This window comes from Leucoraja erinacea, unplaced genomic scaffold (genome assembly GCF_028641065.1).
Source record: "Leucoraja erinacea ecotype New England unplaced genomic scaffold, Leri_hhj_1 Leri_58S, whole genome shotgun sequence".
NCBI lineage: Eukaryota > Metazoa > Chordata > Chondrichthyes > Rajiformes > Rajidae > Leucoraja > Leucoraja erinaceus.
The window spans coordinates 143,913-166,538 of record NW_026576498.1 but is presented as its reverse complement, the minus strand read 5'-3'; the positions used below and the strand labels follow the sequence as shown (position 1 = coordinate 166,538).

The window sequence follows — 22,626 nt, the reverse complement described above, 5'->3', positions numbered from 1 at the left end:
GATCTGAGGAGACAGATGGACCTTCTTCAGTCTCCTCAGGAAGAAGAGACGCTGATGAGCCTTCTTGATCAGAGTAGAGGTATTGTGGGTCCAAGAGAGGTCATCGGAGATGTTATCCTTCTATTTATGCAAAACATAAGTGCTGGAAGAACTCAGCATATCAGGCAGCTTCTGTGAAGGAAACGAACAGACGACATTTAATTCTGAAGTAGGGTCCCAACAGGAAAGCTCACCAACATCTCTTGTCATGTTTCAATACGTCTTCATGAGTTCATAAGTTGTAGGAGTAGAATTGGGTAATTTGCCCATCAAGTCTACTCCGCCATTCAATCATGACTCATCTATCTTTCCCTATCAACCCCATTTAACTGCCTTCTCCCCACAAACTCAAACACACGTACTAATCAAGAATCTATCGATCGTCACCATAGCCCATTATCTGTTATTTGCAGATAATAGCGCATCGATAGCCCATTATCTGTTATTTGCACTGGATCAGTTTATTTATTCATGTGTGTATATATTTATATAATGGTATTAGACTAAGTGGCACCGTTGGGTCCCAGCATCACACGGGAGGGCTGGTCACCAACGCAATATTCCACCTCTCCAGCAATTCCAATATTGCTCGCCAGTGGGGGGGGGGGCTTTCTGTTGCGTTAGTATGGGTGTTGCGGGCCGAAGGTACTGGTTTCCAGAGGGCTAGTATAGACATTGTGGGCCGAATGGATTATTGGGCTGGCATCCAACTGTTGCAACGATTTTAAAAGCCAAGCCATGGCAAACAATTGGGCTGCAGCCACTTGACAACCAAAATTCATTTTGTGAACACAAACTTGTTAAAAAGGCAAGGCAAACAATTGGGCATTAGCCACTTTACGGCCGCATCGAGGGGACTTACCGTGGAGGTGACGTGCGTTCAGTGTTATTCGCAGCTCAGAGAGCCGTGACCCTCTCGCTTCCTGGATCTGGCAGAGGCTGAGTGACGGACTGCACTTCTAGGTTTTATAGTCCCTCCCCCCTGCCGCCATTGGGGGCAGCAGAGATAATGGCAAATTTTTCAATAACATTAATATCTCTCTGATTTTTGATGGGAAAAATCCTCCGGTCCCGGAAGGCAGAGGGGGGCTCTGAGTGAGGTGGTAAAAAATGACGGCCGTAGGTGGCGGTGTTCTCTCGGAAATTGCAGCACAGTGGGCCAAAAGCGGTCAAGATCAGACTTTTAGTAATATAGAAGATATGGACACATTGATCTGTTCTGTAGTCATGCCTACTTTGTTCTGTTGTGCTGAAGCAAAGCAAGAATTTCATTGTCCTATCAGGGACACATGAGAATAAACTCTCTTGAATCTTGAATTCACCCTAAAAATATCCATTGACAGCCTCCACAGCAAAGATCCTAGAGCTAGTATCTTTACTCCACAGCCTCCCGTGGCCATGATCTCCACAGATTCCCTCATCTTCTCCTCTGCCCTCAATTCCCGAGCTGCTCTCACTGCTACCCAAACTGTCAAATATACCCAGAATTGTCTGTTTCCATTTTCTTCCCATTACGTTCATAATCCTTTGCTGGGTGAATTATTGGGGAATAATCCCATTGGGAATGCAATCCATAGAACACAGGAAAGATGATACGATCAAACTTTATTTATCCCAGGAGGGAATTTGTCTGCCAACAGTCATAAAACACAACAAATTACAAGAAACAAAAAGATACATAAACCAAATGTGCTGCCCTAAGGGAAAAAGAAACGTTTATTTATTCCGCTGTTGAAGGTGGTCATTAGTATTTAACATGTGTAACAAGTTTAGTAATTGAGCACAGATTAAGTCCACGTCCGTATGATGGCCCAACATGTCCACTGAATGGGGCTCTCCTGGTCTTGTCGGTCGGTGTCTATAGGACAGCTGCAAGAAAATGCCCAAGCTGGTCGGCAGAAATGCAAAGAGCATCTTGTTAGGTGCCGACTGACCCTCCATCACATGGCCATCTCCTCCACTATTGCAAATTTGAGCTTTGGTGGTTGCGGCCGCATGTGTCTTGATTGGTCTTCCGCACTTTTGCTTATTTTATACAGCTCTATGGTGTATCTGATAAAGAAAACAAGCCAGAGGACTTCCATGAAGATGCGCAAAATCAAACCACACCACGCCATGATGTACGAATTTCTCCTAAATACACTATGCTCTTCTTTTGACATAAAGAGGATGGCAACATGTGCAAACTCATAGAGGAAGACCCAAATGACGTAGGCTCCTACTCCCCAGTAAATCTCCTTCCAAATTGACACAAACAGTCCAAAGACTGCAGTGATGCCCGAACAAACAACTATTTGAGAAACAACACAGAAGAAAACAGTTTCAGTATATTTCTTCCGCTGTTCAGCATTAAAATCGGCTGAGTTTTTGATCCGCATGAAAAAGTGATAATCGCCTATTAGAAAGATCAAGTGTAAGCAGAATGTAAATACTGTGATCAGTCCGGCTACAATTGTCCCCTCTTTAGCGTTCAGTCCAAAGATATTGCCAGTCAAACACTTTATCAATCTATTCCAATATTTCTTGATCTTTTTCATTTTGCTTCTCTTGTGCTCTTTGGCCTTCCAGGAGATTAGAGATTTCTTCTGAAACCAGGCGGAACGGGAGGTGTAACTGCAACAGAGTTTAGAGATAATGTTAGAATCATTTGGATTGTTCTTCCCATTTGACCTGTTGCCCAAGTTCACCAAATATTGACTAAAGGTCAAGTTTTAAGTCATTGCTAAAAATATTGGAATTAGAAGAAAAACAGCAAAGAGGGACAATGGCTGATTCTATCCCCAAGGACTGCAGGGCTGCCGACTCTCACGCTTTGAGCGTGAGACTCACGCCCTCAAGCAAACTCTCACGCCCTCATCAGAAATTTCTCACGCTCAGTGGTGAGATATTTTGTGATCAACGAAAATTTAAAAACACGGATAAACTGCCTGGTCCGCGGGTGTTGGAGAGCCGGGCTGCGGGAGGGATGGGATCAGAACCAGCGGCCGGAACAAATGCAGGGAGCCGTGACGGATGAGTGTTTGCCGGGGCCGGCGTGTCGCTCGCTGCAGCTCTGGCCATGGAGCGCTCTGGACAGTGTGAGTGTCCCAGGCGTCGGAAGCGTTGCGCCGCTGCCGCAAGAGTCTCTGTGCCGAAGGGACAGACCCTCAAAGGGAGGTGGAGAGAGAGAGAGAGGGGAAGGTGACGGAGACAGTGGGGGTAGAGAGAGGGGGGGGTGAAAGGAGAGAGAGGGGAGAGACAGAGGGGGAGTGGAGAGAGAGAAGAGGGAGGGAGGGGGGGGTGGAGAGAGGGGAGAGAGTGAGGTGGGAGGGAAGTGAGAGGGGTGAGAGGGAAGAAAGGGAAGAGAGAGGGGGTGGAGAGGGTAGGAGAGAATGGGAGAGAGAAGGGGAGAGAGAGGTGGTAAAAGAGGGAGAAGAGGGGGAGAGAGAGAGGTAGGGGGACAAAGAAAAAAAGAGAGACAGAGGAGAAAGAGAGGGGAGAGGGCAAGGGGGGAAAGAGTGAGGTAGGAGGGATAAATGGGGAAGAAGAGAGGAGGAGAGAGGGGGGGAGAGAGAGAGGTGAGAGGAGGAGAGATAGAGAGAGGGGAAAGAGAGAGGGGAGAGTGTGGAGAGGGAGAGAGAGGTGGAGATTGAGAGGGAGGGACAAAGAGGTTGGGGGGAAGCGAGGGGGGGAGGAGAGAATATGGGGAGAGAGAGAGAAGAAAGAGGGGGAGAAAGAGTTAGGGAAAGAAGAGGGGAGAGAGTTAGGGCAAAGAGAGGGAGAGGGGGGAGAGAGAGACAGAGGAGAGGGGGAAGAGTAAGGTGGGAGGGGGAGGGGGGAAAGAGAGGGGGAGGGAGAGAGAGAGAGGGGGGGGGAGTGAGAGGAGGAGACAGGAGAGGGGGTGAGAGGAGAGACAGAGAGGGAGAATGGAAAGAGAGAGGAGAGAGAGAGGGGGGGGGGGGAGAGAGAGAGGAGAGAGAGGGGAAGAGAGAGGGGGAGGGGAGAGATAGAGGGGGGAGAGAGAGAGAGGGGGTTGGAGAGGAGAGTGAGCGGAAGTGAGGGGGGAGGAAGAAAGAGTCTCTGTGTCGAATTTGCCCAGGTGACCGGCATGCATCAGGCTGCATCCTGGAGGACAACCAGTGGCTGCTGGAAGTAAGAACCAAGCACTGGGTAGAAACGGTGGAAGGTAGTGGACTTCAAATGGGGTGGTTGGAGAAAGCATCCTGCTTGCCTGCTAGATTTTCACCTACTGTAACTGCAGGAAAAATGTTCCCGATGTTGGGGGCGTTCAGAACCATGGGTCACAGTTTAAGACTAAAGGGGGGGGGGGGCAGTAAGGACTGAGATGAGGACAAACTTTCTTCACGTAGAGAGTTGTGAATCTGTGGAATTCTCTGCCACAGAAGGCAGTGCAGGCCAATTCACTGGATGTTTTCAAGAGAGAGTTACATTTAGTTCTTGGGGCTAACGACATCAAGAGATATGGGGAAAAAACAGGAAAGAGGTACTGATTTTAGATGAATAGCCATGATCATATTGAATGGCAGTGCTGGCTCGAAGGGCCAAATGGCATATTCTTGCACCTATTTTCTATGTTTCTATGAGTATATGGCAATAAAACTCGATCACTTGATTTTGAAGCATTCATGCATGGTGGAGGTATAATGTCATAGAGTGATACAGTGTGAAAACAGGCCCTTCGGCGCAACTTGCCCACACCCGCCAACATGTCCCAGCTACGCTACCTGCTTTTGGTCCATACCTCCAAACCTGTCCTATCCATGTACCAGGCAGTTTTTTCTTAAATGTTGGGATGGTCCCTGCCTCAACTACCTCCTCTGGCAGCTTGTTCCATACACCCATCACCCTTTGTGTGGATAAAGTTACCCCTTAAAACGTTACCTCTTAAACAGTCTTCATACAAAAAACATTGAAATCATACTTCTACAGTGCACTAAAACATGATTTTAATACATCAAATTTCAAAACGTTCCTACCCTTCTTCCACACCCTCTCCCCACTCGGTTGCTCCACTCCCTCACCGGGTACCCCCCCAAGGCCAGTGATCGTACAGCCTCCCCCCTTTCAAAAACGCCCCAATCCAATTTAAAGCATATACATTGCATTCAAGTGTGGGATATAAGACTCGCTACATTATGTATGCACCATTCCCTCGGGCTTGGTCTCTCGCAAGTTTCTCACTCCCAACTCTCACCCACTGTTGGCAGCCCAGGGACTGCCAGTGCTATTTGTGGGAACACAGATGACAAGGCTTCATCTTTGTCCGGGCCTCGCCCACGCCGACATCTTGCCGGGCCTCAAGCCGACGGTTGGTCGCGGCCGCGCGCTCGCGCCTGGCGGCAAATTCAAACTTGCGTCACGGATCAGGGCGGGGCCTGGTCTCCGTAGCGACCGCCGGCGGCAATATGCAAATATGTGGCGGGGGGGGATAAAGGGCGGGGCCTGGTCTCCATGGCGACGAGCGGGGTGAGTGCGGTGACGTCACGTAGATGGGGTGGGGTCAAGGGCGGGGCCTGGGCTGGTCGCCATAGCGACGCCAGCGGCGGCTGATCAGGTGAAAGGCGGCGGCAGAGAGATGGACGTGGGATGGAGGGAGGGATGGAGGGAGGGAGAGAGGAAGGAGGGAGAGAGGGAGGAGGATGGAAGGGGGAGAGAGAGAAGGAGGGAGGGGGAGGGGGGGAGGGGGAAAGAGAGAGAGATTGGGAGGGAGAGAGTGGGGCGGAGGGAGGGTGACGGAGAGAGTAAGGGAGAGAGTGGGAGAAAGAGAGAGGGAGAGGGAGGAGGGAGTGAGGGGAGAGAGAGGTTGAGAGTGAGGGAGAAAGAGAGAGAGAGAGGGAGAGGGAAGGAGGGAGGAGATGGAGGGACGGAGAGAAGGAGAGTAGGAGAGAGGGAGGGAGAGAGATAGAGGGAGGGAGAGAGACAGAGGGAGAGGGAAGGAGTGAGAGACGGAGACGGAAAGCAAGTAGGAGAGAGGGAGGGAGAGGGGAGAGAGGGAGGGAGGAGAGAGGAGGGGAGAGAGAGAGAGGGGAGAGGGCAGAGAAAGGGAGGAGGAGAGAGGGAGGGAGAGAGAGAGAGAGGGAAAGAGAGTAGAGGAGAGGGAGGGAGAGGGGGGGAGGAGAGGGGAGGGAGAGAGGGGGAGGGAGGAGGGAGAGAGAGAGAAGACAGGGAGGAGAGAGGGAAGAGAGAGAGGGGAAGGGAGGGGATGAGGGGGAGAGAGAGGGGGGAGAGGGAGCAAAAGGGGGTGAGAGAGGGGGAGTGCGGAGAGACGGGTAGAGAGAGGACGACAGAGAGGAGAGGAGGGGGAGAGAGAGGGGAGGGAGGAGGGGAGAGGAGGGAGGGGGAGAGAGGAGGAGGGAGGAGGAGAGGGGAGAGAAGGGGAGAGGAGAGGAGGAGAGAGAGAGAGGAGAGGAGAGAGAGGAGAGGAGAGAGGAGAGAGAGAGGAGAGAGAGAGGAGAGAGGGAAAGAGAGTAGAGGAGAGGGAGGGAGAGGGTGACAAAGAGAGAGGAGAGGGAGAGGGAAAGATAGCGGAGAGGGAGAGAGCAGGGAGAGAGAGAGAGAGAGAGAGGGGAGGGAGGAGAGAGAGAGAGAAGGAGAGAGAGAGAGAGAGTGAGAGAGAAGGGGAGGGAGAGAGAGGGAGGGAGGGAGGGAGAGGGAGAGAGGGAGAGAGAGAGAGAGAGAGGAGGGGAGAGAGAGGAAGGGGGAGGGAGGGGAGAGAGGGAGGGAGGGAGAGAGAGAGAGGGAGGAGAGAGAGAAATGAGGAGAGAGAGGGAGAGAGAGAGTGGAGGGAGAGAGAAGAGGGAGAGAGGGAGAGAGAGAGGGAGAGAGAGAGAGAGGAGGAGAGAGAGAAGGAGAGGAGGAGAGAGAGAGGAGGGGAGAGAGAGAGAGAGGGGGAGGGAGAGGGAGGGAAGGGGAAAGAGAGAGAGGAGGGAGAGAGGGAGAGGAGAGAGAGAGAAGAGGAGAGAGAAGGAGAGGGAGAGAGATAGAGAGGGAGAGGGAGAGAAAGGGAGGTAGAGAGAGATAGAGGGAAGGAGAGAGAGAGAGAGGGAGAGAAGGAGATAGGGGGAGGAGAGAGCGAGAGAGAGAGGAGGGAGAGAGAGAGGGAGGGGGAGAGGGAGAGGAGAGGAAGGAGGAGGGAGAGAGGGAGGAAAGAGGGAGGGGGAGAGAGGAGGAAGGAGGAGGGAAGAGAGAGAGAGAGGGAGAGAGAGATAATGTGTGTGAGAGGGAGAGAGAGAGAAAAAAGAGATAGAGGGGAGGAGAAAAAGCGAGAGCGAAATGAAGAGAGAGCGAGAGAGACAGTGATAGAGCGGATGTGATAGAGGGGGAGAGAGAGAAGGAGGGAGGGAGAGAGAGGGGGAGGCAGGGAGAGAGAGAGGAGGAGGAAGGGAGAGAGGGATGGAGGGAGAGAGAGGAGGGGAGGGAGAGAGAGAGGGGAGGAAGAGATGGAGGGGGAGAGAGGAGGGGGGGAGAGAGAGGAGGGGAGAGGGAGGAGGGAGAGAGGGGAGGAAGGGAGAAGGGAGGAAGGAGGAGAGGGGAGGAGGGAAGGAGAGAGGGATGGAGACAGAAGGAGGGAGGGAGGGATGGTAAGAGAGAGAGGGAGGAACATGGGGGAGAATGCAGGGATAATATGAGTGTCCGGATCATCAGCAGTGAAGGGAGCATCAAGTGCATTGGGAGGGAGTCAGTGAAAGGGGGAAGGGGGGAATGAGGTGGCAGAGTGTGGAGGAAGAGAGGGGGACGGGGTAAGTGGGGGAGGGAGGTTGGATGGGAGTGGGAGAAGAAGGGAAGGGGGTCAGATGGAAGGAGGGAGAAAGCTGGTCCATGAGGAGGAGGTGATGAGTGGGAAGGTATTGAGGAAGGGGATGCGTGGCGTGAGGACTTTGGAGAACGGGGGAAGAGTCTTTGGAGAGCGGTGCAGGCTCGAAGGGCCGAATGGCCTACTGCTGCACCTAATTTCTATGTTAAGAGTGGGGGAACTATGGGTAGGAGGGAGGGATGGGATATCGGGTGTCAGGATGGGGTGGGGAATGTTTGAGGAAGGAGGGGAGTAGGAACACTCGAGAGGGAACACTGAGGGAGGGTCAAGGCAATACTGGAAGATACCAACTGATAGACAATTATTGGGTACTGTGGCAGGTGGGCAAATAATGGGATGGGCGCTAATATTGCGGCCAGCAGTGTGAATATTGGGAGGAAGGGGAAGGGGTTGGTGGAATGAATTGGAGGCAATGTTCAGTGGTGTATTGGAATTGCAGGACATTTTGGAGGCAGGAATTAAAGGGAACAGTTTTTGAAATGAGAATATTGGGTACCAGGCAGTAAGGGCCTATATTAGGGGGGAGGGCTGTGGAACGAGAGGGATAAAGGGGTGCAGCAACATTGGGAGCTGGGGGAGTTGGCTGTAATATTGTGGGGTGTGTGGTAAAGTGGGGTTTTTGTGGGGAGAATGGGAACGAGGGAAGTGGATTTTGGAAGAAGCATGAGAACCTGTGAATAGCGGCAAGGGGAAATTGAAGGGAGACACAAAAAGCTGGAGTAACTCAGTGGGACAGGCAGCATCTCTGGAGAGCAGGAATGGGTGACGTTTCGGGTCTGAAGAAGGGTCTCCACCAGCATTTTGTCCCTCATTACCGCCTTCTCAAGAGCCTCGTCACGATGAGCAATAGTTTATATTATTGTCACGTGCACCGAGGTGCAGTAAAAAGATTCTGTGGCGTGCTAACCAGTCAGCGGAAAGACAACACATACTTACCATCGAGCCATTTACGGTGTATAGATACATGATAAGGGGAATAACGTCCAGTGCAAGATTATTGAGGGTTTGGACACGCTAGAGGCAGGAAACATGTTCCCGATGTTGGGGGAGTCTAGAACCAGGGACCACAGTTTAAGAATAATGGGTAAGCCATTTAGAACGGAGGTGAGGAAACTTTTTCGCACAGAAAGTTGTGAATCTGTGGAATTCTCAGCCTCAGAGGGCGGTGGAGGCCGGTTGTCTGGATACTTTCAAGAGAGAGCTAGATAGGGCTCTTAAAGATAGCGGAGTCAGATGATATGGGGAGAAGGCAGGAACAGGGTACCGATTGGGGATGATCAATCATGATCACATTGAATGGCGGTGCTGGCTGGAAGGGCCGAATGGCCTACTCCTGCACATATTGTCTATTGCAAGGTAAAGCCAGCAAAGTCCGATCAAAGATAGTCCACGGGTCACCAATGAGGTAGATAGTAGTTCAGGACTGCTCTTTAGTTGTGGTAGGATGATTCAGTTTCCTGATAACAGCTGGGAAGAAACTGCCCCTGAATCTGGAGGTGTGCGTTTTCACACTTCTATACCTTTTGCGTGATGCGTGAGGGGAGAGGAGGGAGTGGCCAGGGTGCGAACTGCATTTGATGATGCTGCTGGCCTTGCAGCGTGCCGTATAACTAGAGCGATAAGATGGATGATAGGGAACTCTCAACATCGATTCCTGATTCTTTAAACTGAAACAGTGCCTTCAAAATAGAATTGGACAGACACCTGTGCGAGAATAATGTGCAGGCTATGTGTGGAAAGAGATGAACGGGATTGCTGTACCAGCAGTGGTTCAGTGTGCTGAATCACTTGCTTCCATCTACATTTTTGATCAGTTTCAAGACTCCCAGCCAGAGAGAAGAGTTGACAAATAGCCCTGTCCTTCCTGACATCAGCGGCCCATGGAGATACAATCAGCCACATTCCCTCATCGCTTTTTTTCCGCCCTATCTATATATTACTAAACGTCTGATCTTGACCGCTTTTGGCCCACTGTGGATTTCCAAGAGAACGCCGCCACCTAGGCCGTCATTTTTGGCCACCTCGCTCAGAACCCACGTCCGCCTTCCTGGACCAGAGGATTTTTCCCATCGATGATAAATCAGAGAGATATTAATGTTTTAAAAAAGTTCGCCATTCTCTCTGCTGCCCCTGCTGGAGGGAGGGGGGGGGACTATAAAACCAGGAAGTGGTGTGCCTCACTCAGTCTCTGCAAGATGGAGGAAGCTAGAGGGTCACGTCTCTCTGAGCTCTGAATAACACTGAACACATGTCTACTCAACTGTGAGTCCCCTTAATGTGGTTTGAAAATGAAAATATGGTTGGTTTGAAGTAAAAAGGCACTGCCTGCAAATGGTTGTTTGGGGGGTTTGGGTTGAAGTAAAAAGGCACTCCTGCAAATGGTGGTTTGGGTGCTTTGGCTTGAATTTAAAAGGCACTCCTGCAAATGGTGGTTTGGGTGCTTTTGCTTGAAGGTAAAAGGCACTCCTGCAAATGGTGGTTTGGGTGCTTTGGCTTGAAGGTAAAAGGCACTCCTGCAAATGGTGCTTTGGGTGCTTTGGGTAACTTCCTGTTTGCACTGTATATTGATTTTAGATAAAACGCTACCACTTACGCCTATGATTTTTGGCCCCCTCTTACTCAGTCCCCCTCCGTTCAGCAGGTGCAGAGGATTCTTCCCATCAATAAAAAATAAAAGTGTTATTAGTTTTTAAAAAATGTTGAGAATTGCTCTCCTGTCAATCACGCCATGAAGGCCACACCTTTTCCGGTGGGTGGGGAGGGGGAGGGGTTATAAAACCCGGAAGTGTGGGTGTTGCTCAGTCTCTGCATGATGGGGGAGGGAGAGGTCACGACTGTCTGAGCTGTGAATCAACTGAACACACTGAATGTCTACTGAACTGTGAGTTTGGTGTTTTGTGTGGTTTTATGGTGGTTTCACCCTGCATGAAATGGTATGAAACTGCATTTGAATGTGGTGGCCTTGCACCCTGCTTGAAATGGAATTTCAAGGAATAGCCATGAGTCAACTGCCAGCCCACCAGCTGTGAGTGAGCTGCCAGCACATCAGGCTTGAGGGACTGAGCTGCCACCCCAAGAACCCATACCAGCGCTCCAGAAAGCCCCCCCCCCCCCCCCCCCCACTGGCCACCAATATTGGAATTGGTGGAGAGGTGGAATATTGCGTTGGGGGACTAGCCCTCTCCTGTGAACATGGGACACAACGGGTCCCACTTAGTCTAGTAATTCCTATTATTAACCACCATTTTAAGTCGTTTCTGGTCCCCGGTAGAATTTGGGCATAGGTCAAATGGGAAGGACAATCCAAATGATTCCAACATTTGTTGTAAACTCTGTTGCAGTGACTCATTTACCACACTTCCCGCCCCGCCTGGCTTCAGAACAAATTCCTAACCCCCTGGAAGGACAGAGACCACAAGAGACGTAAAATGAGAATCCTAAAAAAAATTTGGAGCCGATTGATAAGATTGTGGAGCGGCAATATTTGCGGACTGAACCCTAAGCAGGGCACAATTGTAGGCGGACTATTCTCGATGTTTGTATCAGCCATATACCTCATGCTTGAAACAAATCATTATCGCATATTCAAGTTGTTCAAAGACGCAGCCCATCACGAAGATGTACACTTGTTGCATTCTCATGACCTTGCTATCTACTGCATCTTATCCATAGCCCTCTTTACTGTGGACATCGTTGCGATCTTGGGACTGTTCCTGGCAGTCCGGAAGGAGAATTACTGGGGGGTGGGGGCCTACGCCATTTGGCTCGTGCTCTTCTTCTCGGCACATATTTGCATCCAGATTATTGCGTCGCATGACCATAATGAAATTAATCAATGGATGGACGTCATATCGTGGATCGGCATAGTTCTACGCAACTGCATGGAGGTCATCTGGCTTATTTTCCTGAGCAAACACGTGGCAGAGCTGTTTGTGAAGAGCAGAAACGTTGAAGAACGGTCAATCCACGTGCTGCCGCAACCACCAGACGACAAATTTGCAGCAACGGAGGAGGCGGTCCCACCCTAACCTGACAAGATGCTCTTTGCCTTTCTGCCGACCAGCTTGGGCATTTTCTAGCAAATGGACCCCTGACCGACCAGACCAGGACGGCCCCATTTAGTGGACACGTTGGGCCACTCATTAAATGTACAGGGATTTAAACTGTGCTCATTTACTGTGCTTGTTACCCCTGGTAAATACTAACGGCCAAAGAACTCAAGAGCGGTAGGAGTATTGAGTGCGGGAGAGATTCGGGGGACAGAAGGGAAGTTGTACTGGAGATGTTGAAGGAATGGGCTGTGAGTTTGCTGGGAGAATTGAATGCCAGTCAGTGCGCAAGGGAAGAAATTGGGGGCAAAAGAAAGAAATGTGTTCGGCTAGTGTGGTGGTTCAATAAGGATTGGGACGGCAATATTAGAAGGAAAGATGTGTAGGAAGGAACTGCAGTTGATGGCTTATACCAAAGATGGACACAAAAACCTGGAGTAACTCCGTAACCCTCAGATTCACTCTTCCCCCGCTGGTCAGTAATCAGGCCATGAAACAGTCCTCCCATAGCTCAGGGCCTTTGCCCAATCTTCCAATCTACCCCCTTTGCACTTTTCATTATGACCCGCACTTTCATTGCCGCTGCCACATTCCATTTTAATGTAATCGTGTATGGTTTAATTGTAATCATTATTGCCTGGACAGGGGGGACACGACATGCGCGAGGCTTCGGAGGCTCAATCCAGCGCTAAATGCAGCTCAACTCTGCCTGTCTCGCCGAGTTCACCTACAAGCCCTGAGTGGACTGACGGGACACCAGCGCTGCTTCTCTGCCCTGGCCATATTTGCCGCAAGCCCAGGCAGGTTAACCTGGCGGGACAGGCTGAGTTGAGCTGGGTTTAGCGCTGCTTCTCTGCGCTGGCTGTGGGCCTGGGGGTACAGCTAGCGTCTGACTCCCGACCACTCTGGCCAGCCGTGGGGGGGGGCACTCGGGTGGGGACGGGACAGCGCCGGGGAGCCGGCTGCGGATGAGGCGCAGGTCTGTGCCAGGTCTCCCTCCTCCAATCACCGCACTCTATCCTCAGTCCCACCCCCCCACTCCTCCCTCCTCCAATCATAGTGCTGAATCATCATGTCCCGCCCCCATTGCCTGCTGACTGACGTCTCTCTCGTCCAATCGGCGCCCTCGACCAGCAGTCCCACCCCCACCATCTCGCGGAAAGCGGAGATTTTAAAATCCGGATGACAAAAACTTGGGGGGGGATGTCCCCCGCCTCTCAAAACATGGGGGGGACGTGTCCCCTCTAGCCCCCCCGGGTTTTCCGCCCTGTCTCCAAGACCCGCCTGTGTTTTCTCCACGGGAACTCTGTGGTGTGGCCTCCCACACTCCAAAGACGTACGTACAGGTTGGTCGGCTAATTGGCTCGGTGTAATTGTAAATTGTCCCTAGTGGGTGTAGGATAGTGTTCATGTACGGGGATCGCTGGTTAGTGCGGACCCGGTGGGCCGAAGGGCCTGTTGCCGCGCTGTATCTCTGAACTAAAGTGCAACACAACCTCCTAATGTCGACACCTGTACCAACGTGTTGTGTGCTCTGTTCCAGTGACCCGTTTGCTTTTCTGCCCGTCGCACCGAAGCTTCCGGAGAAGCCTTTGTTAACGCGCAGATCGCCAGGAAGCCTGAGCGATGAACCTTCACAAGGTTTGGTTCGGATGCAAGAGGCTGATCTGCGGTAACGTCTGCGGACTGTCGGCCAAAGAGGGGACCATCGTGACCGGGCTGTTCACCTTGGTCACGTCGGCCTTGCACCTCATCTTCGAATCGGGCCATCTACGCATGTACAAGTTGACAAACTACACCAGCAACAATGAGAAGGTTTCATTTTACTTGACCCTTCACCAGTTCTGCCTGATATCCATTGGCCTTGTGACTGTGGGCATCTTTGCAGTCTTCGTCCTCTTCCTGTCCATCTGGAGGGAGGTATACTGGGGAATCGCTGGCTATATCGCTTGGATCGTCTTTTTCGAGTTGGCACAGATGTTCCTCCTGATTTTCTTGATGCCCAAGCATGAAAGCTTTCCAAAGACCATGAGCTACATGGAGTCCACAGGAATGGCCCTCCGTTGCATGGTCGAGGCGTACTGGATCATCTTCTTGACCCGCTACACCCTGGAGCTGTACAGATTTCAGCAGAGGGTCGACGACTCTGTCAAGGTCAAGCAGAAAGCTTCACAACGACTCAAGTTTGGATCAGTGGTGGAAATGGGGGTGTGACCGACACACTCGTGCAGGTGACAAGATCCTGCATCTACAAACCCTACTCCGACTGTCCCTTATTAACCCATTCTTTTCGAATTGGGAGTAAACCCTATCCCAAGGAATCCTCTCCAGTAGTTTTCCTACCCCACTGATGTGAGGTCTATAATTCCCCGGATTCTCTCTACGTCCCTTAAAGGAAGGTTCTTCGCCTCTGCTCCAGCCACAGGCCAGTTCCCAGAGGAATGGGGATGTAGCTAATGTTGTTCTTTCATTTAAGAAGCAAAGTAGAGAGAATCCAGGAAATTACAGGCCCGTGAGTCTCACGTCAATGGCATGAAGACCGCGGCACCCAGGGGGGAAACTCATGCGGTCACAGAGAGAACGTGCAAACTCTACACAGACAGTGCCCGTAGTCAGGATGGAAGCTGGCTCTCTGGCGCTGTGAGGCAGCGACTCTACCACTGCGCCACTATGCCTACCTTAAATTACACGAGGTGGGGCTAGTATAGATGGGGAATGTGGGCAAAATGGATAGGGAACATTTCGGTTCGGGACCCTTCTCCTGACCGAGTGTCGGGGTCAGAACAGGGTCGAAAAGCAGCGGGAATCACAGATCTCCGGCCAGGGGGAGGGGGAGAACATCTTCAAAGTAGGAATTTGAGGGGGTTAAAAAAGGGCTGGAAGAACTCAGCGGGTCAGGCAGCCTCTGTGGAGGGAAATAGATAGGCAACGTTTTGGGTCGGGTCCCTTCTTCTGATTGTGATGGCTGGAAGAGATGGGGGAGCGGGACAAAGTAGTGGCAGTGTAGCAGTAAAATGGAGACATAAGGCACTGGAATCTTGAGCAAAACACAGGGCGAACATGGAAACTACACACACACACACACACACACACACACACACACACACACACACACACACACACACACACACACACACACACACACACACACACACACACACACACACACACACACACACACACACACACACACACACACACACACACACACACACACACACACCACACACACACACACACACACACACACACACACACACAGCACCCGAGGTCAGGATCGAACCCGGGTCTCCAGCGCTGTGAGGCAGCAGTTCATAGAAATATAGAAAGATAGAAAATAAGTGCAGGAGTAGAGGCCATTCGACCCTTCGAGCCTGCACCATTCGCCATTCAATATGATCATGGCTGACCATCCAACTCAGTATCCCGTACCTGCCTTCTCTCCATACCTCCTGATCCCTTTAGCCACAAGGGCCACATCTAACTCCCTCTTAAATATAGCCAATGGACTGGCCTCAACTACCTTCTGTGGCAGAGAGTTCCAGAGATTCACCACTCTCTGTGTGAAAAATGTTTTTCTCATCTCGGTCCTAAAGGATTTCCCCTCTAACCCCTTGTCCTGGAATTTCCCAACATCGGGAACGATCTTCCTGCATCTAGCCTGTCCAACCCCATCCTGGAAAGAGTAGCATTTATATGATCACATTTCGCAATAGGTTGCAGTTTGGTTGGGAAACAGGATATTCAACTTGAACAAAGAGACCCATGAAGGTACAAAGGGCATGTTGGCTGCGGTAGATTGGGAATCTGATTTAAACAACTGACAGCGGAGAGAGAATTTGCCAGCGCTTGCTTAATTAAAAACACATAATTTACAAAAATTATATGTTGCTTTAACGCACAGAAAAAGGGTCTAAATTCAGATTGCAGGAAAAATTTATGAAATATAGAAACATAGACAATAGGTGCAGGAGTAGAGGCCATTCGGCCCTTCGAGCCTGCACCGCCATTCAATATGATCATGGCTGATCATCCAACTCAGTATCCCATCCCTGCCTTCTCTCCATACCCCTGATCCCTTTAGCCACAAGGCCCACATCTAACTCCCTCTTAAATATAGAATAGTAGAATAGTTTTTTTATTGTCATTGTAGCATGAATCATGTACAACGAAATTTAAAAATGTCAGCCAGTCAGTGCACCATTCAAACATTTCTAAAAGCTAACGATACATACAAGATAAAATATTAAAAGATAAACAACTCAAATAAATATCATGAAAATAGCACGCATAAACACCCAGCCCTCCATCCTTCTGTCGATTTCACAGTGTACAGCCAAATATAGCCAATGAACTGTGACCTCAACTACCTTCTGTGGCAGAGAATTCCACAGATTCACCACTCCCTGTGTAAGAACCTTCTCTGCACTCCCTCCATGGCAATAATGTCCTTCCTCAGACCCACGCGGTCACATGGAGAACACATGCAAACTCCGCACACACACAGATAGATAGCACCCGAGGTCAGGATCGAACCCGGGTCTCCGGCGCTGTGAGGCAGCAGCTCTACCATCTGTGCCACCGTGTCGCCCTACACCCGCTGCGTTTGCCTGTGGAAGTCTCCGAGATACGGCACACAAGAGCACCTAGGTCCTTCTGTACTGGAGTCAACAGTCTGCCTTTTGATTCCTCACCAGCTCACACTTTCCCACATTAAAAGCCCAGGTGCCAAATATTCGCCCACTCACTCAGCCCATCCTGTTGCACAGGCCAAACATCCTCGTTGCAACACGCCCTCCCACCTATTCCAGTGTCATCGGATACCTTAAATACGACCTCCTCCCCCGGTTTCTTAATATAAACAGTAAATCGTCACGGGCCAAGAAACTATCCTGGGATACTCCACCGGTGATGTTCTTCCAGTGGACAAAGACCCATTTGTTCCGACTCACTGCTTTCCACATCACATCCATCCTAGCACGCTCCCCCCCACATACACGAGTTCACAAGTACAAATGCTGCTGTTCGCAACACAAAAGGAGACAAAGACATCCACAAAACGCTGGAGTAACTCAGCTGGGACAGGCAGCCAGGACAGGCAGAGAAGGGTTATGGGTTACTGATTGGGGACGATCACAATGAATGGCGGTGCTGGCTCGAAGGGCCGAATGGCCTCCCCCTGCACCTATTTTCTATCTTTCTATGGATGGTTGAAGTTTCGGGGTCGAGACCCTACTTCAGACTTCAGGGGAGGGGGAGATACAGAGATAAGGAAGGGGGAGATGTGAAAAAGAGACATCAAAAGAGGTTCGGGTCCAGGAAAATGTGGAATAGGCCGTTGTCAGCTGGGAGGAGGTGACAACAAAGCAAAGAGATAAACAGGATAGACAACAATGCTCGAGGAACTTAGCGGGTGAGGCAACATCTATGGAGCGAAGGAATAGGCGACGTTTTGGGTCCTCGACTGGAGTTTAGAAGGATTCACTGGTGTTTAGAAGGATGAGGGGGCATCTTGTAGAAACATATAAAATTATAGAAGGACTGGACAAGCTAGATGCAGGAAAAATGTTCCCAATGTTGGGCGAGTCCAGGACCAGGGGCCACACACACACAGTCTTAGAATAAAGGGGGGAGGCCATTTAAGACTGAGGTGAGAAAAACACTTTTTCAGTTGTGAATTTGTGGAATTCCCTGCCACAGAGGGCAGTGGAGGCCAAGTCACTGGATGGGTTTAAGAGAGAGTTAGATAGAGCTCTAGGGGCTAGGATATGGGGAGAAGGCAGGCACGGGTTATTGATTGGGGACAATCAGTCATGATCACAATGAATGGCGGCGTTGGCTCGAAGGGCCGAATGGCCTCCTCCTGCACCTATTGTCTATGTTTCTATGACCCGAAACGTCGCCTGTTCCTTCCCTCCATAGATGCTGCCTCACCCGCAGCATTATTGCCATAGAGGGAGTGCAGAGAAGGTTCACCAGACTGATTCCTGGGATGTCAGGACTGTCTTATGAAGAAAGACTGGATAGACTTGGGTTTATACTCTCTAGAATTTAGGAGGTTGAGAGGGGATCTTATAAAAACTTACAAAATTCTTAAGGGGTGGACAGGCTAGATGCAGGAAGATTGTTCCCGATGTTGGGGAAGTCCAGGACAAGGGGTCACAGCTTAAGGATAAGGGGGAAATCCTTTAGAACCGAGATGAGGAGAACTTTTTTCACACAGAGAGTGGTGAATCTCTGGAACTCTCTGCCACAGAGGGTAGTTGAGGCCAGTTCATTGGCTATATTTAAGGGAGTTAGATGTGGCCCTTGTGGCCAAGGGGATCAGAGGGTATGGGGAGAAGGCAGGTACGGGATACTGAGTTGGATGATCAGCCATGATCATATTAAATGGCGGTGCAGGCTCGAAGGGCCGAATGGCCTACTCCTGCACCTAATTTCTATGTTTCTATGTTTCTCCAGCATTTTTGTCTACCTTTGATTTTTCCAGCATCTGCAGTTCTTTCTTAAACAAATGTAATCGGGGAGCCAGTCAGACTGGTGGGGGGACTGGGAAGGGGGAGGAATGGAGAGAGAGGGAAAGCAAGGGCTACTTGAAGGCAGAGAAGTCGATGTTCATAACGCTGGAGTGTAAGCTGCCCAAGCGAAATATGAGGTGCTGTTCCTCCAATTTGTGCTGGGCCTCACCCTGACAGTGGAGGTCAATGTGGGAATGGGAGAGGCAGTTAAAATGCTGGAGTAACCATGGAGAGGTTTCGGAATGGGTGAGGTTTCGGCTCACACACCTAGTCCTATCTGCCCGGGTTTAATCCATATCCCTCAAAAACCTGTCCTATCCATGTACCTGTCTAACTGTTTCTGAAACATTGGGATAGTCCCAGCCTCGACTACCTCCTCTGCCAACTCGATCCATACACCCACCACCCACAGGATCCTAGGTTTAAGAAAGAACTGCAGATGCTGGAAAAATCGAAGGTAGAAAAAAATGCTGGAGAAACTCGGCGGGTGAGGCAGCATCTATGGAGCGAAGGAAGAGGTGACGTTTCTGTCTACATTCAGGTTCCTTTAAAATCTTTTCCCCTTCACCTTGAACCTATGTCCTCTGGTCCTCGATTCACCTAGTCTGGGCAAGAGACTCTGTGCGTCTACCCGATCTATTCCTCTCATGATTTTATACACCTTTGGGATCCTCCACCATAAACACTGGTGCAAAGTGTTGGTTTAGTCAAACATTTGCTATCTCCAACCTCAGTCAGCTATCTCCAACCTCAGTCACAGCTTAAGGATAAGGGGGAAATCCTTTAAAACTGAGATGAGAAGAACTTTTTTCACACAGAGAGTGGTGAATCTCTGGAACTCTCTGCCACAGAGGGTAGTTGAGGCCAGTTCATTGGCTATATTTAAGAGGGAGTTAGATGTGGCCCTTGTGGCTAAGGGGATTAGGGGGTATGGAGAGAAGGCAGGTACGGGATACTGAGTTGGATGATCAGCCATGATCATATTGAATGGCGGTGCAGGCTCGAAGGGCCGAATGGCCTACTCCTGCACCTAATTTCTATGTTTCTATGTATTGAGTGTAGAAGTCGGGAGGTCATGTCACAGTGGTACACGGCATTGGTGAGGCCACATTCAGAGTATTGTGTTCAGTTTTGGTCGCCTGTTGTAGGTCCCCCTCGGTCATGACTGACCATGGGTGATGCATCCTAGTTTGCAGGTGATATGTGGTCGGATGCAAGCCTGGGCGATCGATGTCATATGGAGGACAGGCTGTTGACTATGCAGCACGTCCCCCCTCCCCTCTCCACGTCGCTGATCGATCCAAAGGAACAGCAGGGCCGTTACAGTTTGACACCAGCGCCATCGCAGGAGCTGCCAGAGCAAGGTTGTAGACAACGACGAACTGCCTTAGGGGCTCCGACTCCGGATTTTCTTGCGGTTTACTCCTGGAGCCTTTCCCATGACTGGATATGGCCACAAGGCAGAGTGGAGGTTTTAAATCAGAGTTTTCCCACTCCTAGATGGGCTGCCTTCCCATGCAGACGAGCCCCACCTGCCCGAGACTGGTGGGGGTGGGAGCGCCTACCTTCCCGTGCAGGTGTATAGCACCTGCCCACTGTCACCATGTTATGGGAAGTACGTGAGTTTGGAGGAATATGGATGGAGGCAGAGGAGGTGAGTTTAAGGGATCAGGGGGTATGGAGAGAAGGCAGGTGCAGGATACGGAGTTGGATGATCACATTGAATGGCCGTGCAGGCTCGAAGGGCCGAATGACCTACTCCTGCACCTATTTTCTATGTAATATAATGTTTAAGAGACATTTGGACAGGTACATGGATAGGACAGGTGTAGAGGGATATGTATCAGGCAGGTGGGACTAGTGTGGATGGGCATGTGGGCAATTTGGGCCGAAGGGCTTGTTTCTGCCCTCAATTACTCTATGACTCTGTGTATAGCCTTCATTCCTATCAGCTTGCCGAATGCCTTGCCCCTCATAATGAAAACAGCTACAAAGTCCCCCAGTGCTATTTCAAGCCGGCCCACCTTTGGGATATTCGCGTGTGTCCTCCCCGCTAAACACAGCCGAAAAGTATTGGTGTATTCAATCTTTTGCCACCTCCAACCTCACTTTACGGCAGAAGACCTAATTCCCATTCCTTCCCAACTCGGCAACCTAGGGTCGGGAAGAGATGGACAGACAGTGTTGAAGGAGGCGGTGGAATTCCGAGCGGGGACAAGTCCGCCCGGGAAGAAGTGGAAGAGTTGACTACGACTGCCACAGGTTTATGCTCCAACGAAGGAGACCGCCATTAGGTAGGTCCTGGTTTCATCAGTACCATGAATGTAGAGCTTCGCCAATACTTACAGCGTGTCGAGAGATGAGCAGTTCTATGATGTTTAAGAAGGGACTGTGCAGATGCTGGAAAATCGAAGGTCGACAAAAATGCTGGAGAAACTCAGCGGGTGAGGCAGCCTCTATGGAGTGAAGGAAATAGGCAACGTTTTGGATCAAAACTCTTCTTCTAGACAAAAAAAGCTGGAGTAACTCAGACTGAAGAAGGGTTTCAACCCAAAACGTTGCCTATTTCCTTCGCTCCATAGATGTTGCCTCACCCGCTGAGTTTCTCCAGCATTTTTGACCACCAGTTCTATGATGCTGCCTCTCCGTAGATTATCGATGCCTTCAAAAAAAACGGACCAGAGGAAACATGTAGGAAGGAACTGCAGATGCTGGTTTAAACCGTAGACACAAAAAGGTGGAGTAACTCAGCGGGACAGGCAGCATCTCTGGAGAGAAGGAATGGGTGACGTTTCGGGTCAAGACCCTTCTTCAGTCTGAGTTACTCCAGCTTTTTGTGTCTAGAAGAAGGGTCTCGACCCGAAACGTCACCCATTCCTTCTCGCCAGAGATGCTGCCTGTCCCGCTGAGTTACTCCAGCATATTGTCCCCAGACCAGAAGAAACGTATTCTTAAATCAGCTGAGGGGTCCTTACCTGAAATATCGCCCGTCCATGTTTTCCAGAGATGCTGCCTGACCCGCTGAGTTACTCCAGCTTTTTGTGTCTACAAAAGAGCCACACTGGGCCACACTTGCCCGTCTGCACTAACCCGACCACATTGAGGCCTCAGTTAGGCTTCAGCAATACAGAGTGGCCCAGCGGGTCCCCACCAACCAGCGATCGATCACCCAGTACACCAGCATTATCTGGCGGACGGCGGCACCGGGAGCCCGCGGGTCACTGGAGGGAGACCGCTTTTCAGGGCTCCCGCAACGCGACTTCTCCCGCCCGAGTTGCGGGGTTGAGGAGCTCCTGGAGCGGGGCCTGACATCACCGCCCAGCGCGGCTTGGAATGGCCGCGGGACTCTGCGAGCGCACGCCGGGGGCTCTAACACCAAGACCCAGTGTGCGACCTTGCACCACCCGGCGTGGCTTTAATGGCCGCGGGACAATCGCCATCGCCAGCCGGGGGCTTTGACTTTGACTCTGACATGGGGGGGGGGAGGGGGGGGGGGGGGGGGGAGTGCAGTGGAGAGATAAGTTTTTTGGCCGTCCATCACAGCAATGTGATGGATGTTTATGTACATTATGTTGTGTCTTGGGTCTATTTGTTTGCAATGTATGGCTGCAGAAACGGCATTTTGTTTGGACCTCAAGGGGTCCAAATGACAAATAAATTGAATCTTGAATCTTATCCAACACACTAGGGACAATTTAGTTAACACAAGCCAATAAACCTACAGATCCTCATGTCCTCGGAGTGGGAGGAAACCGGAGCACCCAGAGAAAACCCAGGCGGCCACAGGGATTATGTACTAACTTTGTGGGGGCAGTCTTTTGGAGAGGAACATGGAAATACAGGGAATGGAGGAATATGGATGGTGGTGAGTTTGGAGGAATATGGATGGAGGCAGAGGAGGTGAGTTTAAGGGATCAGGGGGTATGGAGAGAAGGCAGGTACAGGATACCGAGTTGGATTACTCGGGGTCACAGCTTAAGGATAAGGGGGAATCCTTTAAAACCGAGATGAGGAGAACTTTTTTCACACAGGGAGTGGTGAATCTCTGGAACTCTCTGCCACAGAGGGTAGTTGAGGCCACACAGTTCATTGGCTATATTTAAGAGGGAATTAGATGTGGCCCTTGTGGCTAAGGGGATCAGAGGGTATGGAGAGAAGGCAGGTACGGGATACTGAGTTGGATGATCAGCCATGATCATATTGAATG

General features: G+C 50.7%; 1 protein-coding gene across 1 annotated transcript in view; it reads right to left on the bottom strand.

Annotated features, from left to right (window-relative positions):
• Positions 1 to 1,627: 1,627 nt before the first annotated feature.
• Positions 1,628 to 22,626, bottom strand: part of tnfsf12 (TNF superfamily member 12) — a 55,601-nt gene continuing 34,602 nt past the window's right edge. The window contains exon 6 of the mRNA XM_055630970.1: positions 1,628 to 2,652. Coding sequence (XP_055486945.1) covers positions 2,548 to 2,652 — 105 coding nt within the window. The 3' untranslated portion in view covers positions 1,628 to 2,547. The remainder of the gene's footprint in view (positions 2,653 to 22,626) is intronic.